The 21586-nt window shown below is 40.7% G+C and overlaps 1 protein-coding gene across 1 annotated transcript; it reads left to right on the plus strand.

Moving 5' to 3' along the window:
* Positions 1-762: 762 nt before the first annotated feature.
* TMEM237 (transmembrane protein 237) lies at positions 763-18009 on the plus strand. Its single transcript, XM_072875001.1, has 13 exons — positions 763-813; positions 3462-3493; positions 4470-4480; positions 5011-5067; positions 6636-6749; positions 7134-7248; positions 7995-8155; positions 8792-8915; positions 9938-10129; positions 11078-11151; positions 11627-11720; positions 12968-13089; positions 15064-18009. Exons 1-13 carry the CDS (start codon positions 784-786, stop codon positions 15129-15131), a joined length of 1194 nt encoding a protein of 397 aa, XP_072731102.1. The 5' UTR covers positions 763-783; the 3' UTR covers positions 15132-18009.
* The last annotated feature ends 3577 nt before the right edge of the window (positions 18010-21586 follow it).

The raw sequence follows: 21586 nt of genomic DNA on the forward strand, positions 1-21586 counted from the left end.
CTCCTGCCCCCTGAAGAACACAGCTGATTATTCTGTTGGCCTGCCTCACCTTGGAGGAAACTCAAAAAAAGCAATTTAAACAGTCTAGAAAAAGCTGATTCAAAGTCAAATATTGCAGCTACTAGCATGCCTGCTTGTTCTGGAGTCAGCCCCAGTATTCCTTGTTTAGAGGTAAAACTGGAGCGACCAGCATGGGGTCGCTGGTGCGGGGTAAGTACAGGTGGAGGGCGAGACTGGTGCCAGCTCTGTGCTGTGGTTCCATGACCAGCTCCCCCTTTCTACTGACTTTTGTCCAGCCTTTGTCCACTCTTTCTCCTTGCCTATTTTTCATGTGTTTGCTTGCAGACAGATCTGCTTTCACTATTAGAAAAGAAAGATGTTCACAGTAGAGTTGCATTTGCTTCTTGTGTCCATTTGTGCTGGAACAAAATTTTATCACATTCCTACTTTTTTTTTTTTCCCGTTTACTGTGTATAACTTCGTTTTGCAAATTGTGTCCGTGGCTACAAGCTAAAGGAGGCCAGAAACGTTGTTTTCCTACTAACGTGCATGTGATTCTGCCTGCGGGACGAGGGGCGCCGCCGCGCCAGGACGGGCTCGCTCTGCTGCCGGAGCCACCGGAGAGGACGCGACCCCAGGTGGGAGAGGGGCACCGGGCCTCCCCGCCGCTGGGGGGGCCGCAGCCTCGGCCTGCCGCGCTCCCGCAGCCCCGGCGCGGGGCGGAAGCGGGCGCCGGCTCCTCCCCGCGGCGCCCGGGAGACCGGCGGCGGCGGCGGGCGCGGCATGGCGGCGCCGCGGGCGGGCCCCGGCGGGGTGAGGGTGCGGCGGTGGCGGGGCGGTGGCTCTGCCCACTGCGGGGCCGCCTCTGGAGGGGATCGGGCGGGGACCGGGTGGCAGGGCGGCGAAGTGCCGGTGGCCGCGGCAGCGCCAGCCCCGTGGGGCTGGAGCCCGGTGTGCCCGGCTGCGAGCACTGGCGGGAGCTTGGGCCGCCCTGAGCGCCGTTGCCGGAGAGTTGTACCGGGGCTGTCGGCGGCAGCAGCTGCTGCCGGGGAGACGGAGCTGCAGCGCGACGCGGGAGCAGCAGGGCACCCTCGCAGCGCGGCTCTTGCGTCCCCGCTCCGGCGGGGAGGCGGCCGTGCCCGCCCTGCTGCTGCCCGCGGGCGGTGGGATGTCGCCGGCCGCGGGGTCGCACGTTTCTGCTCATCCTTTGCTGCGGGCGCGAGCAAGCATTTCCTCATTGTTTGCATGTTTTCATGCATATATATGTCTCAAAAAAAAAAGAAAGTATGCGAAGCTTTAAATCTGCAAAGACTGGTTAAGCATTGTTAAACCTTCGAGTTTGTGCATAACGGCCCCCTCGGTGCCACCTCCGAGGTCTGGTGGTGGCAGCTTGGCTCGCCGCACTCGGGGTGCAAATATATCTGCTTGCTGCTGTTTCATACGTGCCGCGCTTACGAGCGAAGGCATTTGCCGCTCTGCGTCCCTGAGTGGACGCCCAGGGGGTTGTGTAGTTCGGTTTTTCCCCCCGAGTGAGAGTGAGAGTTCCCAGCTGTGTCCCACCGTCCTGCGGCCTGGCTCGTGGGCGCAAACACAGGGATTCACTGAGGCAGCGGCTGCCCGGTTAGTGGGAGTCTCTTGCCTTCAGAGGCACTATGGCCACGTTAGCACTCAGCAGCTCTTCTGTCAGAAGGGAAATGTCCCTGGAAGCCTGTGCCCAAACCCACCCTTTCTGCGGAGTCTGGAGCGAGTTCCTTCAGGAGAAATTGGAAACTAATAGAGTAAAGCTCATATTTGCATGGCAGAGTTGGGGACTTTCATACAGATGGGACAGATGAGTGTTCAGCACTGCCTGCTTGCATGTGATTTCCTTTGTTGCAAGGAATAAACAATATATAAATTAATTTGCTTTTCAGTTGTTTCGTAGAAGGTAACAAAATAAGAGAGGTACTACAGAACGCAGACATACTACTGCACAGGTAGTGAATGCTGTATAAAAGCGCCTTTTTTTTTTTTTTTTTTAGTTTTTAGGGGGTTTTAGGTTTTAGTTTTTTAAAATATCAACTATCCTAAACATTTAATAATTACTGCCACAGGAGCGTAGGAGACAATAAAAGTAATGAGCTCTGACTATCAGCATTTTTTCTCCCTTACGGTGCACCTGTATGGTGTGACTAGTCCTGACCAGTTTGCTGGACGCTGCTCAGGGTGTGCTGGTCTCTACCTGTGTAAATGGCACTTGCTGTCAGTCTTCAGCGTGGCCAAAATCCAGGTGAGAGATTTGAGGCTTAATCCTGCAAACCCTTCCTTGCACAAGGTGTCTCATTTCGTTTAGGTAAACCAAACTAAGTAAAACTTGCTCACTGGAGCCTGTAACAGCACATGGAGTTACGGGTTTTTCAGTGCAAGTAACGTTTGCTGCCGCAGAATGAAGTGCTGTTGTTTCAAACGGGAGTAGTAGTGGGCCCTAACCCTGGGGCAGGAAGGTTCATGTCCAGCTAATCCTGGCTGCTAGAAGCTTATTTTTAGTTCAGAATTAGCTGAGGTTCAGCATGAGCAGCGTGAGGGAGTGGAGGATGGTTCACAGTGCCTCTTTCAGGGAACAGCTTCAAATGATATGGGAAAGAAACAAGTGGTAAGTTTGTGGATCCTTGAGTCTTACCAGTCTTACAACCTTTTTTATTTCTGATACCAACTGAATTTTTGGAGAGTGGGAAATATTTATTCCTGCATACTCTTTCAATATAATTATAGAATAGAAAATCTGAAAGTAAACTGCCTTCCTTTTTCTAGATGAGAGAAAGTGCAATAGCTCAAATAGCTCAATTTCAGATTGTTAACAGGAGATACTTATTTTTAGATTTTAGCTGTGTTTGACCTGCTGGTAAATATTTTCAAAATTATATGGAAATTAATATTTTATCATATGTAAAAGTATTTTTTATAAATAAGCTTATTTCTTTTTTATTGCTTTTACTTAATATTGTTTTGAATTTACACCTTCATTCATAGAAAATACTTGGCTCACGCTATAGACTGTGCAAGTATATTGAACACATAAATTATTGCAGTATTTTGATATTTAAATAGAATGACTGATAAGCTTTCCAAGGAAAGCAGGACCTTATGTGAAAAGTGAAAATTATTCAAGTGAAGTTGAAATGCAAGCTGCACCTCGCACACAGCTATTCAGTACCTGTCCCTAATGCAGTGCCTATCGGAACTGTTGGACAGATATGTTATTGCAAAGCATGTTATTCCTGTGTCGTGCTGAGCACTTTTATGTAACATCTCAATCAGGAGTCTCTCGCCATTTAATGAAGGCGTATGAAGCAGATCATACTCTGCATGTTCTGACCATATCTGGAAATAGCTGTTTCCTGTGAAGTGGTTTAACAGGTGCTCAGAAGAGAGGTGGTTTCAGACTTACAGAAGTTGATTTTTGTCCCTGTCTTTTCTTTCAGTGCCCGCCTCGTGCCCTCCCTCCAGTGCCAAGGTAAGATCAGTTCATTCCATGGAATTGATCATGGTTCTGTATTGCAGTGTTCTGAAAAGTAATGAAATTAAGATAAATATGTTTAATAAACATCTGAGTAGTCATAATAGCTTTACAAATATTTGCTTTTCTTGTTAACTTGTTGTCCCAGAACCCCTTACAAGGAATGCAAAGCATTTTAAAGTTTTACAGAGGCCAAGAAATTTTACTACATTACCTCAGTTTTAATACTCTGAGAGATAAACCCTTTAAAAAGTTTCAGACAAATACCTATTTTGATTTTATTAACATCTACTTCAGTTTTATGGATGTCCCTCTTTTCAATCTCTTCTTCCTTCCCTCTTTGTTTTGCTTCCTGTTCTTTAGTGTATCGGAATCACAGATCCTTCAGAACAGAAATTTCTGAAATTAGACTAGATATTCTTGAATAGGGGTATAGGTGTATACCAGTTTGACATAATATAAGGTGAAATTTGGGCTTTTTTTCAGTGCCCTAATGAGCAGTGTGGAAGGAAAGGCAGTTACATAGTTTTTATGACATGGTACGTCAGAATTCCTTCAAAGTGCCTAAAAGCAAATGTGACTTTCGTGATTGATGATATAATGATGGTGTGTTTTTAGTAATGTATGCGCTCAGATGTTTCGTAACTTTTGTTGGTTTGTTACATACCAGGCAGTAAGACAAGTTTTAATTAGCCAGGTGATTAAAGCTTTTAATCTGATCCACAGCTAGCCAATCAAGAAACTGTGCATAGTCACTAACAAAGTGTTGCGTCTTGACGATTGCTTTGTACCCTTAACCCTGTTGTACACAACTGCTCATAAAGGGGACTAGGAGTGGGGATAAGGAAATTAATCACAAAAGCAGCAGTGTGAATGTCACTGTTGTGAATTGTAATTTATTCCAAACTAACTTTCTTCTCATCTTTGTTCCTTTTATGCTGCTTTTCAACACCTTTTCTCCTTAAATGTGAAGTGGAAACCAAGGTGAGTTATTCTGGCATTAAAGAGAATTATAAGCACTGGTAGTTCCTTTTGGTGTCACTTCATCCTCTCTTTAAAGATAGGGCCTTATGCTTTTCCGAAATGCAGGCCGATTATTTAAACTGCATGGGTGCCTGCGCTGCTATTGCTAGAGCTGTCTGTTGTTTTTCTTTGTTCTCTTTACTGTTTGCTATTTCCATATCAAATCAAGGTAATGGGAACGTTGTCACTGTGCTCTAAACAAGAAGTTTATTCTTCAGAGCATTATTCAGAGTATTTCAGTTTTTCACTTAACACACATGCATGTGCTTATCTGTTGTGCTTAAGACAGATTTCCTGTCCTTTTTTCTTGCCATCTTCTGTACTTCTGCTTGTGTGAATTGGTGAATTGTCATCTTATCTGTAAAAGGTGGAGGATGTCTTCACTTGTAAAAAGAAATCCCTTTCTTAACTAGCAATAGGGTGGCTGTTAAAAAAGGGGAATGGAGGTTTCTCCATACTGTGCACCTCTACTTCTGTTTTATGTTCTGCAGATGAAATTCCACTCAGTCGTCCCAAAAAAAGGAAGCCCAAAGGAAAGACTCCATTAGGTAAGGTCATGCCAAGACTGGAAACCGTGTTTGTAATCCTGGGTGAGACCTGCTCTGTAGCCAAGCTCCTGACAGATACACGGTTTTCAGTCTTGTACTCTATTTTTGAATAGTGTTCTCAGCTAATTTATTACAATTGATTTGGTATTGAACAACTGCAATCTTTTTCCCGAAGTGGTGTCATTTTAGAACAAGTCTATAATGCTAACTGAAGTAACTTGTTCCATCCTCTGCTCTTTCTCCCTATATCCATTCCTGGTCCTGCTAATTCAGCACGTCTTGATACTGAACACTGTTATGCTGAATGTGTTAAGTACTTGAATTTATGAATGAACTAAGATAAAACTTATTTAACAAATTGGCTCAATTTCACTCGTTGGCCAAATAAAGTCACAAGTTAATCATTCCATTACCATCAAAGAGTTAAGAGCCTAAAATATGACTAACACGAGAGCTTTGTATTTTGACAAGAAGTGGATCTGCAGAACAAGATTACAAGTCTGATCTATTTTGATACAGCAGAATGTGCTGATAGAATGTGGTGGATTTCTGTAAACCAGTTGACTTGAGACTGTATGTTGCTTTGATGAGTAAACCTCCTTTATTTGCTTAAAAGAGCGTACAGTTGAGGGCTCACTGAAAGACCTTTAAATGCAACAAGTAGAGTTGTTGCTAGCAGGGTTTCCCAAGGATCAAGTTTTGTCTACTGTTGTTTTTGGGGAGCTGAATGACGGTACAAAGTACACCTTGGCTTTGGCCATTACTTTGCTGGTTAATTTTGCATTTTAGCACAGACAACCTTTCTAAAAGGTAGGAAAAGCCGTGCTTGAAGTGAAAACAAGGATAGATTCAGTTGTTAGCATAAAAACTGAAGTACTTGAAAGAGCTATAGAAAGGCAGATGTGATGTAAAATGGAGAAGTAGCTTTGTCTTTCTACTTCTAATCATGCAAATTGATGTTACTGCTTCTAGAATATTTGATGAATTCATGTTAACTTCTCATGGAAATGTAGTTCCTCAAAAGCGTCGTAATTCACCTCTCAGACTGGAGTAAACATCCTTCAGTGTTGTTTTATCCTGCTCCTCCTTTATTCTTGCGCTGTTTGTTCAGCATTTAAATATCCCTTTGATATTACACTATTTTGCCTTAGCATGTATCTGCGTGAATCAACTTGTAACAAACTGCTAATTTTTCTTGTCCCTTGCATTATAATCTTTGCATGTAGAAAGGAAAAATATAGAGGTATAGTTCTTTCCTGTGGTAGATTCCTTTCAGTCAGTCCTCTGTTGTATGTCCAAATAGAGTTGTGCTGCTTCTGGATACTTAAATTTCCTCCTGGGCATGAAACTGTCAGGGTGAAAGGACGGTTGTTAGTTAGCGCCTTGTATACTCTTACTTATCACATCTGTTTCCCAACTCTTATGTTTTCTAGCCAATACGTTTTCATCTCAGCTGTAAGCTGGGCAAATACAGACATTCTGCACAATGTAGCAAATGGCAGCTTTTTCTTGCCTGTTTCTCAGCGGCTCTGAATTAAGGTTGCTGGATCTTTTCATCTGGTTTTCAGATGGCATCGTCCAAGCAGCTGTTCGTCGGCAGTCTGAAAGCAGTGAGCCCCTAACTCCTGAACCTCATGATGTCCCTCCTCAGAGGAAACGCAAGAAGAAGAAAATACCTACCGGTACGTAAAATAATTGTAGATTGGAAAGAGCACTGAATAAAACTTGGTAACACAGAAATATGATTGGCCATCTTGTATTTTGGCTTAAAACATTGCAAATCATGTGCTTTTGTACTTAAAACAGCTGAAAGTAATCTCTGAGCAAATGGTAGCTTAGAGTTTCAGTTTCTGATTTCACATTCCATAGGGTACAAACCCTCATGCCAATAATGGCAATACAGTTTTGGAAGTGATAAAATAGATCCTTTATATCATTCAAAGCTCAGAAGGGCATCACTTTTTTGCCACTGTGTTTATATAATAACTATTTATGTATTTAAGTGAATGTATTTCTATTTTTATGAAAACTGTAAAACTTTCATGTGGTTTATTTTAAATCTTCAGATTCTGAGACCTCTTTTACCCAGCAAAATGTTGCATCCTTATTTCAGAATGGAAATGGCATGGATGTTCCTGAAGCTGAAGAAACAGTGATCCGCAAACAGAGAAAAAGAACAAAGTGAGACAAAACTAGTATAGCTCATAATTCGGAATACCTGTGATAGTGAATGTGGCTGAGTAGCATTTTACATTGTCACATTACAGAGATGTAAAATCTTGAAGCCCACGATACCATTCAGCCTGTGCAGTAAATAGTATTGCAGTGCAGTTCTTTCCAGGGTTAAGATCTAGCTTTCTTCACTTGTTTTATGCGTACCTGGACGCATTACAGTTCTAAATACATTTACATGAGCCTAATATTTCAGTCACATGCATGAGAAAATTAGAATGTGTAACTGCTTTCTTTCATTCTTATTATCTTTTTCTTAATTTTATGAGAAACTTAAACTGCTTTCTCATCCTTTTTATTTGCCTTTTCTCCAAGAACTGTGCCTTTAAATCATTTTAGTTGCCTTTCTACCAAAAGCATCCACTTTCTTGACCTTGTATTTAATTTGTTTTTTTTTTTTTCTAATTGTTAATCTCTTGATATGTATTTCTTCCCACCTTACTGTTTTGACACAGGAAGGAATTGAAATAGAGAGAAAAACCCCAAAATCAAGGATTAGCTTTATGATTTTAGTTAACTAACTCCATGAGAACTTTAGTCCTTAAAATTATAAATGGAGGTAATATTATACAAGTCAGTAGCCCGATCGGTTCTTATCAGTCAAGTTAGATATGCTAAATGTTCATAGGAGCCTTCAGCTTTTACATTTTACTTCCTGTACTTTCTCTGCCCCATTGTGTGTTCTGTGCCAATAGGAAACCTCGGCCAGCCGAAACGCACTGTTGCAATGAGCTAGAAGTGGAGGAGGAAGACATCATTGAAGACGAGCACAGAAAGAGCCCAGACCAGCAGCCTGTGTTTGCTGCTCCCACTGGAATTAGCCAGCCTGTTAGCAAAGTGTTTGTTGAAAAAAATCGTAAGTACATCTTGTGATTTAAGTAATTTAAGGACATTCTGGCAACTAAAGGAAGCATTACTGTATTTAAAATCCAAATACTGCACTACTGGGAAGAAATAAAGAAAAATAAGTTTTCCAGCAAAAAAATTATTTGGAAATAAATATACATTACAGTTTTTTAGCAGTGAATGTTAGTGTTGCCTTGCTGGCATGTTTGGTTGAATTTTTGAATCCCGTGGTGTGGGTGACAAAGGCTGTTTGATAGTACCCAGCTGAGCTTATTTGACCTAATACTTGTCATGGTACCTTGAGAAGAAAGTATCATTTACTATATTGAAAAAATCTTTCAAGTGGAAGTTTTTGGGTTTGGGTGCTTTTTTTTGGTTTTGGTTTTTTTTTGTACCAGGGAACACTGAGTAATTACCCAAAGTGCTTTGCACATTCTTAAATCCATAGCCTGACCCACCAGGGTGCATCACACTGACAGAGGCATCCTGATATGAATGTAGGCTGACAAATGGCAGGACGTGGGGAGAAAAAATTTTCTGATGGAACTTTTGACACTTACAGCTTTTAAACACTAATACGTATTAATGTAGAAATGATGATGGAAGGTAACAGTACTCTCTAAAACTAATTTCCTCATCCTTTCAGGACGTTTTCAGGCAGCTGACCGTGCAGAATTGATTAAAACCACTGAAAATATCAATGTACTTATGGATGTGAAGTCTTCATGGACTACCAGAGATGTTGCCCTCTCAGTGCACCGAAGTTTCAGGTGAAAGATAAACGTTTTAATATAAATAAGCAGAAATCAAGCTTGGTTTTTTTTTCTTCTCTCTGAAAGTTAGCACTTTTTCTCTATCATTGTGATGTATCTTTATTTCTTTTGGATATTCCTAATAATGGGTGGTTCAGGATGCAACAGGTATAAAGCCTCTCAGTCCTCTACCTTTTGGTATTTGTTGTTAAGAATATCTATTTCTAGTCTAGACATCACATGTGAATTGCAACTTACAAAAAGAATAACTAAGGAATTCATATTGCAAAGATTCAGACAAAATCTGAATAGCAAGAGATTGATCTGATAACAAAAATACCTTCACCTACAGAAAAAATGTATTGCAAAATGAGATTTGCCCATCAGATATAATATGACCAGAATGAAAATACCTGAATTCAGATAATTCTCAAAGAAAAATCCTGGTTGGTGAAAAAGAGGGAGGAGTGAAATTGGACTGGGGCATAAGCTTGCACACAATAGCAAAAATAATTTTTTTTTTTTTTAATATGTGGTTGCATTGTGATACAGAATGGGAAGATGACAGCCATTTTCTTCTCTGGTGTATTTTATCCGGAAGCCTGCGCTTCCTTCTCAGGTTTTTCTTAGTAAGGAAGATAATGAAAAGACTGACTTGAGGACAAGTTTAAGAGCATTGTGTAAGTGTAAGGGGCAGTGGTCTTGGGAAGCTACAGGCAAAATGGGAGAGTGTGGCGAGCAGAAGTATTTGATTCTGGTAGCAGTAATGAAGTGAAGTAGTGATAGGAATGGGCAAAACATCTCGGTTTTCTTTGTTCAGTGCTCAGGTACTGGTGCAATCTGTCAAGGGAGGAAGCAGAAGTCCTGTTGCTTAGAATTTTTAAAACTAGATCAGAAAAAGCACTCAGAAACAATCTGTGAAAGGCTGGGATCCTGTCACGGCAGCAGGGTTGAACAGATGGATTCATATGCCTTTTCTATCTGTAGTTCTTCACTAATTCAAGGTGTTAAATTTGTCTAATGTTCTTTTCTCCATTCAGGGTGATTGGACTCTTTACCCATGGTTTCCTTGCTGGGTATGCTGTATGGAACATCATTGTTATCTACATTTTGGCAGGAAATCAACTTTCCACGGTTTCTAACCTGCTCCAGCAGTATAAGGCACTAGCGTACCCAGCTCAAAGTTTGTTCTATTTGTTGCTGTCTATCAGTACAGTCTCAGCCTTTGACAGGTAAAATACATTTGTATTTGAAAGGCGTACATAATTTGTGTGCAATATGTTCCTTCTTCCTCTGGCACATTTTGATCTGCTGTTGATTATTTAATGTGATATACCTAAGAGAATGATTTTACACATGGCTGGCTATACAGATAAAGGGTGTACTTGTGCATTCAGACTTTCGTTACCCATTTCTGTCTGTTGCCTGCAGCCTTGCTTTATTGTGCTGGTGCTGTTTGTGTGATCATGAGGTGAACCAGATGGGAGAGCTGACCTGGGTTTTTTTGGGGGGGAGAGGTGGTGGAGAACAACTAATGTTTCTATCGCGTTACTTTTCATGTGAGTCAGGTTTGCAACATGGCTGTTAACAGTCTTCCTGTCTTAGCTGGGTCTTCTGTATTACAGCTTAAGAGTGGGAATGAACAGAAAGAGGAGCAAAAAGACCATAACCAGAGTAGATTCATAGATGTTTCTTTTAGTAACAGGTAGTTTCCACGGCAGCATGGTAAGCCAGGGGAGAAGTCTGTTCTATGGAAGAAATTGTGACTTTTTTTTCATTGAGTGGTGGCAGGGAGGAGGCCCAAGTTATTCTTAATTGCTCCCATACTAGTGTAAGCTATATTAGCATAACTCGGTTGGTGGTGTGGACACTGAAAAGAATGGTAAGGATTCATTATGGGGACAGATCTGTCCACATTCTCCCTGTTCCAGAAAGGACTGCAGTGTGAAAGCTACAAACCTCATGGAACATCCTCCTTAGTTTCAGTCTTTCTTGGATTTGGCATAATGCGTCATAATGAGGACCATTGCCTGTCTGTGGAATATAGTTGTGTATTAAGGCACTGTAACAGAGGCAGAAAAAGGTATCTTGCAAAAAGTAAAAGAACGATAGAATACTGTTAGAGGAACAATATTATTATCTTATTGGGCTGTGTTAATGACTCTTGTTTTTGTAATCAGGATTGATTTGGCAAAAGCATCAGTTGCACTGAGGGGCTTTCTTACCCTAGACCCAGCAGCAGTAGCCTCTTTCTGTAAGTATTCTGAAGTGGATAGGAAGTTGTCCAGAAAAGACAGTAAATGGAGAAATCCTACATACTGTTTTCTGTGAAATCTTCCTCCCTGGTTATTTTCTGCTTTAGAATAAGTGACTTGCTAAATAGTTGAAAATAGCATTCAAAGTCAATGAACAGTTTGCTACATATTTTTTAAAGCATTTGCAATTATAGCATTAGTGGGGCTATTCTTTTCCCACCTCTGAATACAGAACACAGACCTAGCAAAAAACAGAATCACAAGATGCCATCTTTGATGTAGCTGATCAGTTGCAAAAGTGCAGAAACCAGATTTTGATGGGTCAGGGGAATGATGAAGAAGAGAGAATTAATTAAAAGAGACTATCATTGGAGGCAGTGGAGTGAAAGGAATGAAAAAGTAGTGATAATTATGTCATGAGGAGACAGAATTTTGGGGGTTTATATCTGACACTACTAATTCCATTTCTTCCAGTGTACTTTGCTGCTCTTATCTTATCCTTAAGCCAGCAGATGACATGTGACAGAATTAATCTCTACACACCACCTTCGGAAAATGGCAGCATCTGGTAGGAAACTTAAGAAATTGCTTGTGTCAATTATAACATAGCCCACTTGGGAACCTTAGTGAAACTGGTGGATTTAAAAGGTTATACAGCATACATAAGAAAGTATTAATGAAGGATTTCATTACTAAACCTGCTTTTGTCTGAGCTTGTCCTGAATCTTTGATAATTTCACTGAAAAATGAGAACTCAGGGATGGGTTCCATCATGTTGGTCACAAATCCATTATAGCTCAAACAAGAGCCTGTTGGAACTATGCTGAAAATGTTGTCTGGCAGGAACCTTAAGAATGTTTTTTGCTGGAGAAATGGGACTCTACTGAGGTAACCCTTTTGTGTTTAAGGGCAGGACATTCTGTAGAAATTCAACAGTGTTTTTGAAGGATGGTCTAATCTGTCCAAGAAATTAATATCATGGTATTACAAAGAAGTGGTATGTCTGCCACAGGATGCAAGGGCTTAGCATTAAATATGAAAGGCATTAAATATGAAGCATTGTTTCATGCTAGGAGATCCCATCCAAAACTATTACTTTCTGAAGTAGATATTTAATGGACTTAAACTGTAGTACCACAAGTTTTTAAAATAGACCAGGAGAAGTAGAACAAAAAGCATTTACCTGAAAATTTGCTGGTTTGGGCAGTTAGGTATTTTTTCTTTTTTTGTAGGGCTTCTATAAATGTTTTTTGAGTTGTTTATTAAAAAGCGTAGATTCTAGTAACAAAACCCCAACCTGCTGCTGTTACGACAGTAAGAAAAGTGTCAGCTAACTTAAACCACAACCTTCTTAAAGCCCTATCTCATCCACCTCACAGCATCTGTACACAAGTCCTTGCACTGTCTTCCAGACAGACTTTACTGACTTGCTGTTCACTTGCCTGGCTGCCTCATGAGGAAATGCTTAAAAATAAGATTGACTGATGACATTGTGCGGTGTCTTTCACCACAGTAAAATTTGACCATGCATTTTGATTTTAATTTTCTGTCTCTTGGCCAAGAAAAGGAATTTGCTGTTGAAATCTACAAGTGGACATTCTCTATAGATAATGGGGTTTCTTAGCTGAGTTGCTGTCTTTCGTAGTCACTTTCTTTACAAGGCCTTCGCAATGCAAGACCATCAGGATGGTACAAGTAGTTCTGTTTTCACATGTGGCTTAGCAAGCTTGTTTTTATGATACTCTGTTGAAATTATTATTGTAACCTGTATGTACCAGTGAACCCCTGGCTGATTGGTTGATGTGCTTTTCCCAGGATGGCAGGTACGGAGGAAGAAATTGTTCAGCCGTGGATTGTGGTGAATCTGGTAGTGTCTATTCTAGTTGGGGCAAGTTGGATCTTCTTGTCTTACCGACCAGAGCTAGACCACAGTGAAGGTAGGAAACATTGATAGGCAAAATGTTGTTTGTTCAGGCTTTTATCTGCTGTGCTCTGCATTCAGTGTTCAAGACTAGTCCTGAGAAATTTTGTGTCTGAGGAAAAACAAGCATCTCCATCAACTCTGCAAAGCAAGTGCTTCTTAGGATGCTGGTGTCTGTGTTTGGTCTTGTAAAGAAAAAACAGTAACTTAAAAAGGAAAGAAGAGCCTTGCTTGTCCTGGCTGAAGCCACATGAATTTTGAAACATGAGAGAACGTGTGTCTTTTCTTCATTGAAGGGAAAAATAATTTTTACTTTAACAGCATTTTGAATATTTGAAATGTATTTATTCTGTTTGTGTTTTAGAAAATTCCCTAACGTTATTAATGTTCCTTTTGCAAATGCTGAATGCGTTTCGAGTTCAGTATTATTTTCAATAGAACATTGCAGTAGTTTTGGGAACTCCCAAGCTTTGAAAAGTCAGATTTCAGAAGAGGACTTCAAATGAGGACGGCTTGTGTTGGTCCAGGCTGGAGGAGGGGACAAGCAAGTCGTCCCCTTTTCCTAGAAGCAGCTTTGCTAGAGACTAGGCCTTCTTCCTTTTGTTGTTCCAACTGGGATCCAAAAGGTGTATCATAAGTCAGCTTTCCTATCAAGTGCATGCAGCCTGTGACTTGAAGCTATGCTGTACATAAGAATCGTAAGTTTCAACTTACAAATCAACAGGTATCCAAAGAGCATCATGAGTCGAAGCACTGATTTGTGTTTGGGAGGCTGAAGAAGATTCAACATGCTTCTTCAGCTTACTTTAGAATTTTAATGTACAGATTTCTGTGTTTCAGCTGGCCCCAGTTACTCTGCTTATTTGTAATAACTCAATGAGTTAAAAAAAAAACTAGGTGGCAGCCTTTACAGTCTTTGAAAGTAAAATTTATAATAGATGTTTAAATTGCATTTAAAAGCCATTTTTTAAATAACAAAGACTTATACAAGGAAGCCAGTGGCAGGATTTAACTCGGGTTTTGATGAGCTTTTTTGATATTTATATGTGCCTACTAAGATTAGAAAACCTGTTTCAGAAACTTCAAGAGAGAAATTCTGTTAGGACTTACCCAAATAGTAGAGAAAGTTTAGTCTACTAAGGATGAGGTAGCAAAACCATACGAATCTCAAACTTGAGTGGATAAACCACATTGTTGCATGTACAGATTGTGTAACTTTACCATATTGACAAGATGTTGGCCAACACAGCCTGGTCTATATGCTGAATGTGCTGTTAGCAAGATTGAAAGTACACCTACACTGAGGGTGCAACATAGATACGTAAGGGAACCCAGATACAAGAGCAGCCACAGGGCTACCTCATCAGCAGCTTAGCATGCCTAGCCGAGTTTCTCTGCAAGGAGCTCTTCACTGCTGACCTTAGGCTGTCTCCCGTGCCTGAGCTGCTGTGGTGACAGCGAGCTGTGAGCAAGATCATTCATGATTCTTTCTGTCCCAGGTTCTAGTGTTACTAATTTACGCTGTGATACATAGAGTGGATATATCCATAAATTAAGTGGTCTTTAAACAGAAATCTTCCTTCTTGAGTCTGACACTCTAAAAAAATTAACAATCATAGAATCATAGAATGGTTTGGGTTCGAAGGGACCTTAAAGATCATGTAGTTCCAGCCCCCCTGCCATGGGCAGGGACACCTTCCACTAGACCCCTCAATCTACTTTCAGATTTCTGTTCCAGTGTCCAGGTTGAATGCAGAATGATACTGCACATGATGAGCTGCTAACATCATCGCCAATTCTGTTAATTTTGGGGGGCAACAATAGTTTTCTCAAGACAGTGGTGGCCCTTGACATGGCTAAGTTGTTGATATTATGATTGGGAAGAAAAGCAGGAGGCTTGGGGAAATGACAGAGCCCTTTTCAGGAATAATGAAATTGTATTCAGGTGAAACTTTTAAAAGAAAATGTAATTCTTTTCTTTCTCCTTTAGAACTGATGTTTCATGCTGAAATCGAGGAATTTCCCCAGGGAGATATCATACCCAGAGTTCAGCCATAGTGTGGAACAAGCATCTGCAAATATTGTATCTGTGACTGATGGCTCAACGTGTTGTGTATTATAGCCATGTATTATAACTTTCTTAAAGAAAAAAATGTATTTTTATATTGTATATATTTGATTTTGATCTTTTTATGTATGCTACTATTTCCAAATGCGATTGAAAACTTTTATACTTTTGCTTTTTATTTTACAAAGTAGATTATCTCTAGTGCATAAAGTCAAGGTGGTTTTGTAAACATTGCTACCCATATAGCCAAAGAAACTAGATGGATGCAGAAGATTACGTATTCAGTGCTTTTCTGACTGCTGTACAACAACCTGCTTTTGTTACTGATGCTGATAGCAGTTGGCTTACCTGATTTGGCTAAATACTCTCTAGAGATTAAAACTAATGTTATGAAGAAAGTAGTCTAAGGAAGATTATAACAAAACAGAGTTAGGAAACATAAAAATGACAAAGTTAGCAAGCATAAAATAATCTGGGTTTAGTTGTCATAAGAAGTATTTGCTAGAATAAGGAAATGGATTGTCAGGGATCTTGTTTGATAATTCCTTCAAAGAGGACACTTTATTTTTCCTCATGTTCATTTAGTTCTCTTGACGAAGATCTCGATGATAACAAGTTCTTTCAAGTTGATGTAGACACAAGAAACAGAAGTTTTCATGTTGCAACAGTTTGGTCAGCTAATGGTCACCTAAATACATCTTTTACTCAAGCAGGGTGTTTTTGGGTTGCCAACAGTACATATATATGTCCTGTAATTTCTCAACAGTCAGGACACATACTATTACAAAGCCATTCACAGGAATAGTGTTCTGATTTCTCCTTACCTTGTATGGCAAGAGCAATAGTGTCATTCACTGCTCTTTCTAAAGAAACTTGGATTTCACAGATGTTAAAAATGTTCCTACTTCTGCCTATTTTGATGAAGAATGATTTCCCCCAAAAGGATGTTTGTTGTTTTGTGTTAGGATGGAATGGGAAATGTCTTTCTAAAATTACAAGAAAATGCTTACTAAAGCAAAACAAAAACCCTATAGCAACCCACCTTCTACATAGTGATGTAGTAGTAATAGCGGCAGTTGGTGGTTTTTGATGATGAAAGCCAACATTCTTTTTCTTTTATATTAAAGTGGCAAAATGAAAGCATTGCAGATGTGAATAAATACAGATGTCTTGCAGGACGAAACAGTCTCTGTAGCAGACATAGACAAGAGCTAGTTTGAAATCCATTTCTCAAGAAAGCATCACCTAAAGCCCCAAAACTATTTGTGTATGTTATTTAATGTGTATTCATTTTGCATTATTTTATTTAATGTATGTGTCTAAGTGTGGTTGTAAAGGTTGTGCAGTTGTCAAAGTTCCCTGGAGAATTACTGTACTTTCTAGTAGTGAAGATAAGACTTGAAGGGGGATGTTAAAGAGCCATTAACTTTCTATGCTGTTGCCTGAGTTGCTTTAAAACAAGGATGGGAACATGAATAACTAGGACTGCTGCTGCCCTCTTGAGGACTTGAGTTCTGTTATGTTCAGCCAGCAAATTTAAGTAATTCAAAAATTCAGTGTTCATGACATTTTTTAAATGCTGTGGTAATCTTGGGGGGGGGGGGGGGGGGAGTTCTACCAGAATTAAAATACTTTCCACAGCTGTTGGCTGTGTTCTGGGGCATTCACTTTGTTGTAGGAAGGAGCTGTTAACCTTTTTTGTAAATTGTTATGGTTCTTGCGTATGTTTTTTTGCAAAACTGTAGAGCTAAATTATGGCTGACACTCCATTGTATATTAAAATGGAGAGATTCAGGGTGCTGCTCCCCTTCAGTGTTAGACTGGAGGTTCTTGTCATATTAGACTGGAGGTTCTTGTCGTAGTTTGGCTGTAGGAAATGGGGGATGAGGCACTACGTAGTGTTGCCATGCAAGTTGCCACCAGACTTTATCCAGATGTGGTGTGTTTGATTTACAGAATTGTTGAGCTCCTGAAGATGAGATTAATAATGGCTTCTCTTTGCTGTTTGACATTTCTGTCATCTTGGTATGGTAAGAAGTATAATTTTACCTATCAAGTATGGAGCTCAGGCACAACAGCGCTAAGGCATCAAATTGGTACAGGAAAAACCTGAATAACATCATTGCTTGATTGCTGATATTATTACTAGGAATTGGCCTTCCAAGTATACCTTGGACAAAGTGATGCTAGCCAAGAACCAGATTCATTCCCGTTGTGAAATACAGTAGTTTGTTTAGATGGTTGAGCAGTGATTAAGTTAACAAACTTAATGGGGTCAGTATTTCAAACCAGGCTTGCCTTTCCAGTTTATATTTTTGGGAGGGTCTAAGTAAATACATACTTGAATTAATGAGGTTTGAGGTTTGCCATTTAAAATCACACTTAATAAACAATTTGATGGCTAATTATCTATTTTACGAAGTAGCTTTCATTCCATTAAGCCTCACAATGGAATATGAGTTTAACTGAGCTTTTTTGTTTAGTTACTTGGAAAGTTTCAGAACGGGTTTACAAAATAGATGTTTAATTACAGAACATGCAGTATCTGTAGAAGCCTTAACTGAAATACCTTTGTGCGTTTCCATACCATTGTTTTTAATGCAGCATTTTTGTGTTAATGAAAAAATTACAAAGATGTTAGTGCCAATTTCTTGGTTTTACATATATGAAACAATTAAACAACTCCTCCAAACTAGTTACAAATGATTGTACTACTTTGTCCTGTTTCCAAATGATTAGTCTGTTTATTACGTATAATACACAAGCTCTGAACAGGTGACTATAGGAAAACATTTTTTCTTTGTTTGTGGTAGTGTTGTAAATAATGGCTTGCTTTCTCTCCATCAGATTCCTGCTGCTGTACTGGTCTTTTGCACAATCAGAAATAGTACTGTAAACTCCTGAAAGCTAGCAAGTAAAGTGTATTTAATCAGTTAATGGGGTTTGTTTAACCTAAAAATAATAATATTAAGTGGGGAATCTGATAGGTGCCTTTAACCATTTAATGGGTGGTTACAAAGAAGAGGAGAGTCAGACTCTTTTCAAGCTGCACAGTGAAAGGATGAGCAGAAACGGTCACAGGCAGCCTCAGGAGAATTCCCGTCAGCTGCCACAGGCGTTTTTACAGTGAGAATTTGGGATGTGGGGTGCAGAGGGGCTGTGGGAGCTCCATCTCTGGTGCTGCTCTGGACTTGGGTGGACAAAGCCACGTGCAGCCTGAGCAAGGGTTCGACCAGATGGGCCTTCAGAGTCCCTTCTAAGCTAAACTGTTCTTATTTTGCTTCTTAAAAGGCAGTCATTTACAATTTGGTTAAATTCCAGTTGTTTGTTCTTTTAAATGTTACTCTCTCAACTCAGCTTTCTCAGCATGAAGCCAGGTGGCATTGATTTGAAAAGTAAGTGTCTTTTAAAGCTTTTTTGGTATTGCTGAGGTAAACTTCAGGAGGGTTATGGTCAGGTCAGAATTATTCACTTGCATATTTGCAGCAGAATTAATTTAAACGACTGAAGGCTTTGGGAGAATAGAGTAAATCATCAGGTACATATTTATTGCTAAGCCTTACCTTTCTCTTCCTTTTACCTCATAGTGGTGTGGAAGATTTTGTTGTATTCCTCAGTGCAGCTGCGCTTGAAATTGGTCTGTAAGTCCACAGACACTTAGAGAAAGTATCTTTTTTTCCTGGGTGTTATTAATGTTCTGTGCTCACCCGGGGCTGCTCGCTCTCTTCACGGAGGTCAGGGAGAAGGGCTCCCAGCTGAGTGAGGCCCATTGCCCTGCCACATGAACCCCGCCGGCTGCTGCTTCTCGGACAGGTGCTTTTGGGGATGTTTTTTCCGTGATCCCCCCTCTCGGGGCCAAGTTGTGTGTCGTCGACCCCTCCCCGGTCCATTTATTTACCGATCAAGCCTGACCATTTCGTACCCCCCCCTCCACCTCAGCCCGGAGCCGCTGCCCGCCGCCCCCTCGCGCTGCGCCGGCAGGAGGCGCCCCGCGCCCAACGGCCGTTGGGGGGGCGGTGGCGGGGCCGCCATGTCCCGGCGGGAAGGAGGCGGGAAGGAGGCGGCAGGGCCGCGTGCGCCGCCCCGAGCCCCGCTGCTCGCCGCCTTCTACCTCCTGCGGGCCGGGGAGCTGTTGCTGCCGTCCCTCGACCTCAAGCAGGAGGGGGCCGAGCAGAAGGCGGCACGCTGGCTTTGGAGGTGCGGGCGGCGCCGCGGGAGAGGAGGAGCCGGGCGATCGGCGGGTAGGGCCCGCCAGCCCCCACGGCGGCAACGGGATCGGGGGAAGGAGCCGCTTTATCCTGCTCCGCTGTGCCTGAGCACGGTCTTTCCTCTTACTGGGTGTCACTGCAGGCTGGTGTGCCTGTGGAAGGGAAGCAAGGAGGGAAGGCTGCCCGCTTAATAGACTAGTTTCCATCCCTGCCTCATCCGGGGATGAAAAGACTTCTTTCTTGATGGGAACAGACCTGGATTCCTCTGCCTTTTCCATCCCCCTTTATTTGGTAGTGGCAGCTAATGCATGCCTGTGTCGAAGCAGCAATCGAAACAGGAAACCCAGTCAAAAAGAAAAAATTCCCGTATGTTCCTACACACGAACAAAACTATGTGCTTTAGTTCTGCATATTAAATTTATGTAATCTTTTCTTCAAACTTAAGAAATTTCAGAGTCCTCCCTAGCTAAGGCAGTTTCCTGTACTGATTTCCTGTACTGTATTCAGTAAAATGGAAGAGAGCACGGCTTTTCAGATTCATACAGACAGGCCTCGGACAGATAATGATAAGAGAGACAAGGAAAAAAAAACAAACAAGGTTTTCCTGTGGATAAATTTCCACACCCACTGATAGATGTTACCCTACACAGTGAAAAACAAACGAACAGTTTACTTTTGGGGAAAAAAAATGCAAACAAACAAAAAACCCCCATCCCAACAAACAAACAACCCGAACCAAAACCCACAAAAAACCAAAAAACCCTCAAAACAACTAACAACCACTTCTGAAAAAAGAAAGGGCAAAAAAAGAAATAGAGCAGTCAATAAAAGATTTTGAAATTGTTACAACAAAAGTCTCATGATAAAAGAGCAAGAAGAAATATCTGAAACAGTAAATTCTTCTTCCATTTTAAATGCTTGTGATGCTATTATTCAAGCAGAATACACTCGTAGGCCATGATTCTCCTTTCCAGCAAATTGGTTAAAATATGTCTTTTTACAAGCCAAGCATGAGGAAAAAGAAAAGTCAAGAGATCCTGACTGGAAATCAAAAGACAAGCAATGTAGCAAGGCTCTTAAGAAATGCTCTGTGCCATGCCACCAACATCTAGGTCAAATATTAACAAGTACACAGCTTAAGAAGGAAAAACAAACTAGTTTGAGGAAATCTAGTGATGTTGTAAAGAAAAAACGTGGAAAGTATGCTGAACCAGCTCTTTCAACATTACATGCTGTGGGGTCCAAGGATTCAAAATCATCTGTGTTCTCCCCTAATAAGGAAAACTTGAAGCAGAAAGCGGAGCAGGAAAAAGAGCATGACAGCAAGCCAAATAAATAATTCAACAAGTCTGTGATGGCTTCATCAGCTACTGCAGAACAACAGCTACCTCAAACCATGAAAGCATTTAAAGAAAACTCATCTACAAGTGGCTTTCCAGATTTCACATGGGCAAAAGGAAATCTGCCTGTAAGAATACTTTTATTTTAATTGACCACATCAAACGTATGAGAACTAGAAAGATAATTGATATCAGAATGTAGAATAAACAAGCTTTTTTAATAAACTGTAGTAGATAAACTCAGCATTGATACTCTTGACCCATATGTCATGTAGAGTAAATTTTGACAAAACAGAGGAAAACCTGTGCATCCTGCCAGCAATGCCTCTGTTCCTTGCTTTCTGCTTACAGTATTCTTATTATGTGTATCAGGAAATTCCACTAGCAAAGATGAACTTGTCTGAAAACATGCCTAAGTTTTTTTAATTACACCATGTCACTTGAATTGTGAGTGCTTCTTTCAGTTTTTTGTTTCATGACTCTTACTGCTGACTAGATGTTGCTGCTAACCGTAGTTTGCAATTTTTTCTTGATTCAAATATTGCTTCTACATGTCTGGTGCAATTAGCCTTTTTTCCCCCTCCTCATTGTAAACATCATCGATTACAATTTTGAAGGGATGAGATATCAGTCTTGTTCAGGACAAATTGTTCAGTTGATTCTTCTGTAGATTTTCCCTATAATTTTCATCCCATGTGACACTGTTTGCTTTCTGCTCTGAACTATCATGTTAGAATTGTTTGTCTTCCCTTTACATTCTGGAGGTAGGTCGAATTAAGTGGATAAAAGAGTTGCTAAAGTCATGGGCAGTGGTGACTGAGACCATCAAACAAAATGCGCTAACTTATGCCTCTTCTTGTGAGTGTGTAGCTGTTATAAATATTGTAATGGCTTCAC

The sequence above is a fragment of the Ciconia boyciana genome, chromosome 10 (assembly GCF_034638445.1).
Source record: "Ciconia boyciana chromosome 10, ASM3463844v1, whole genome shotgun sequence".
NCBI lineage: Eukaryota > Metazoa > Chordata > Aves > Ciconiiformes > Ciconiidae > Ciconia > Ciconia boyciana.

Coding starts and splice junctions, on each gene's coding strand:
- TMEM237 (XM_072875001.1), top strand. CDS start 784: ATGGCGGCGCCGCGGGCGGGCCCCGGCGGG. Junction 814..3,461: donor CGCGGGCGGGCCCCGGCGGG/GTGAGGGTGCGG, acceptor CTTTTCTTTCAG/TGCCCGCCTCGTGCCCTCCC. Junction 11,721..12,967: donor TCGGAAAATGGCAGCATCTG/GTAGGAAACTTA, acceptor TGCTTTTCCCAG/GATGGCAGGTACGGAGGAAG.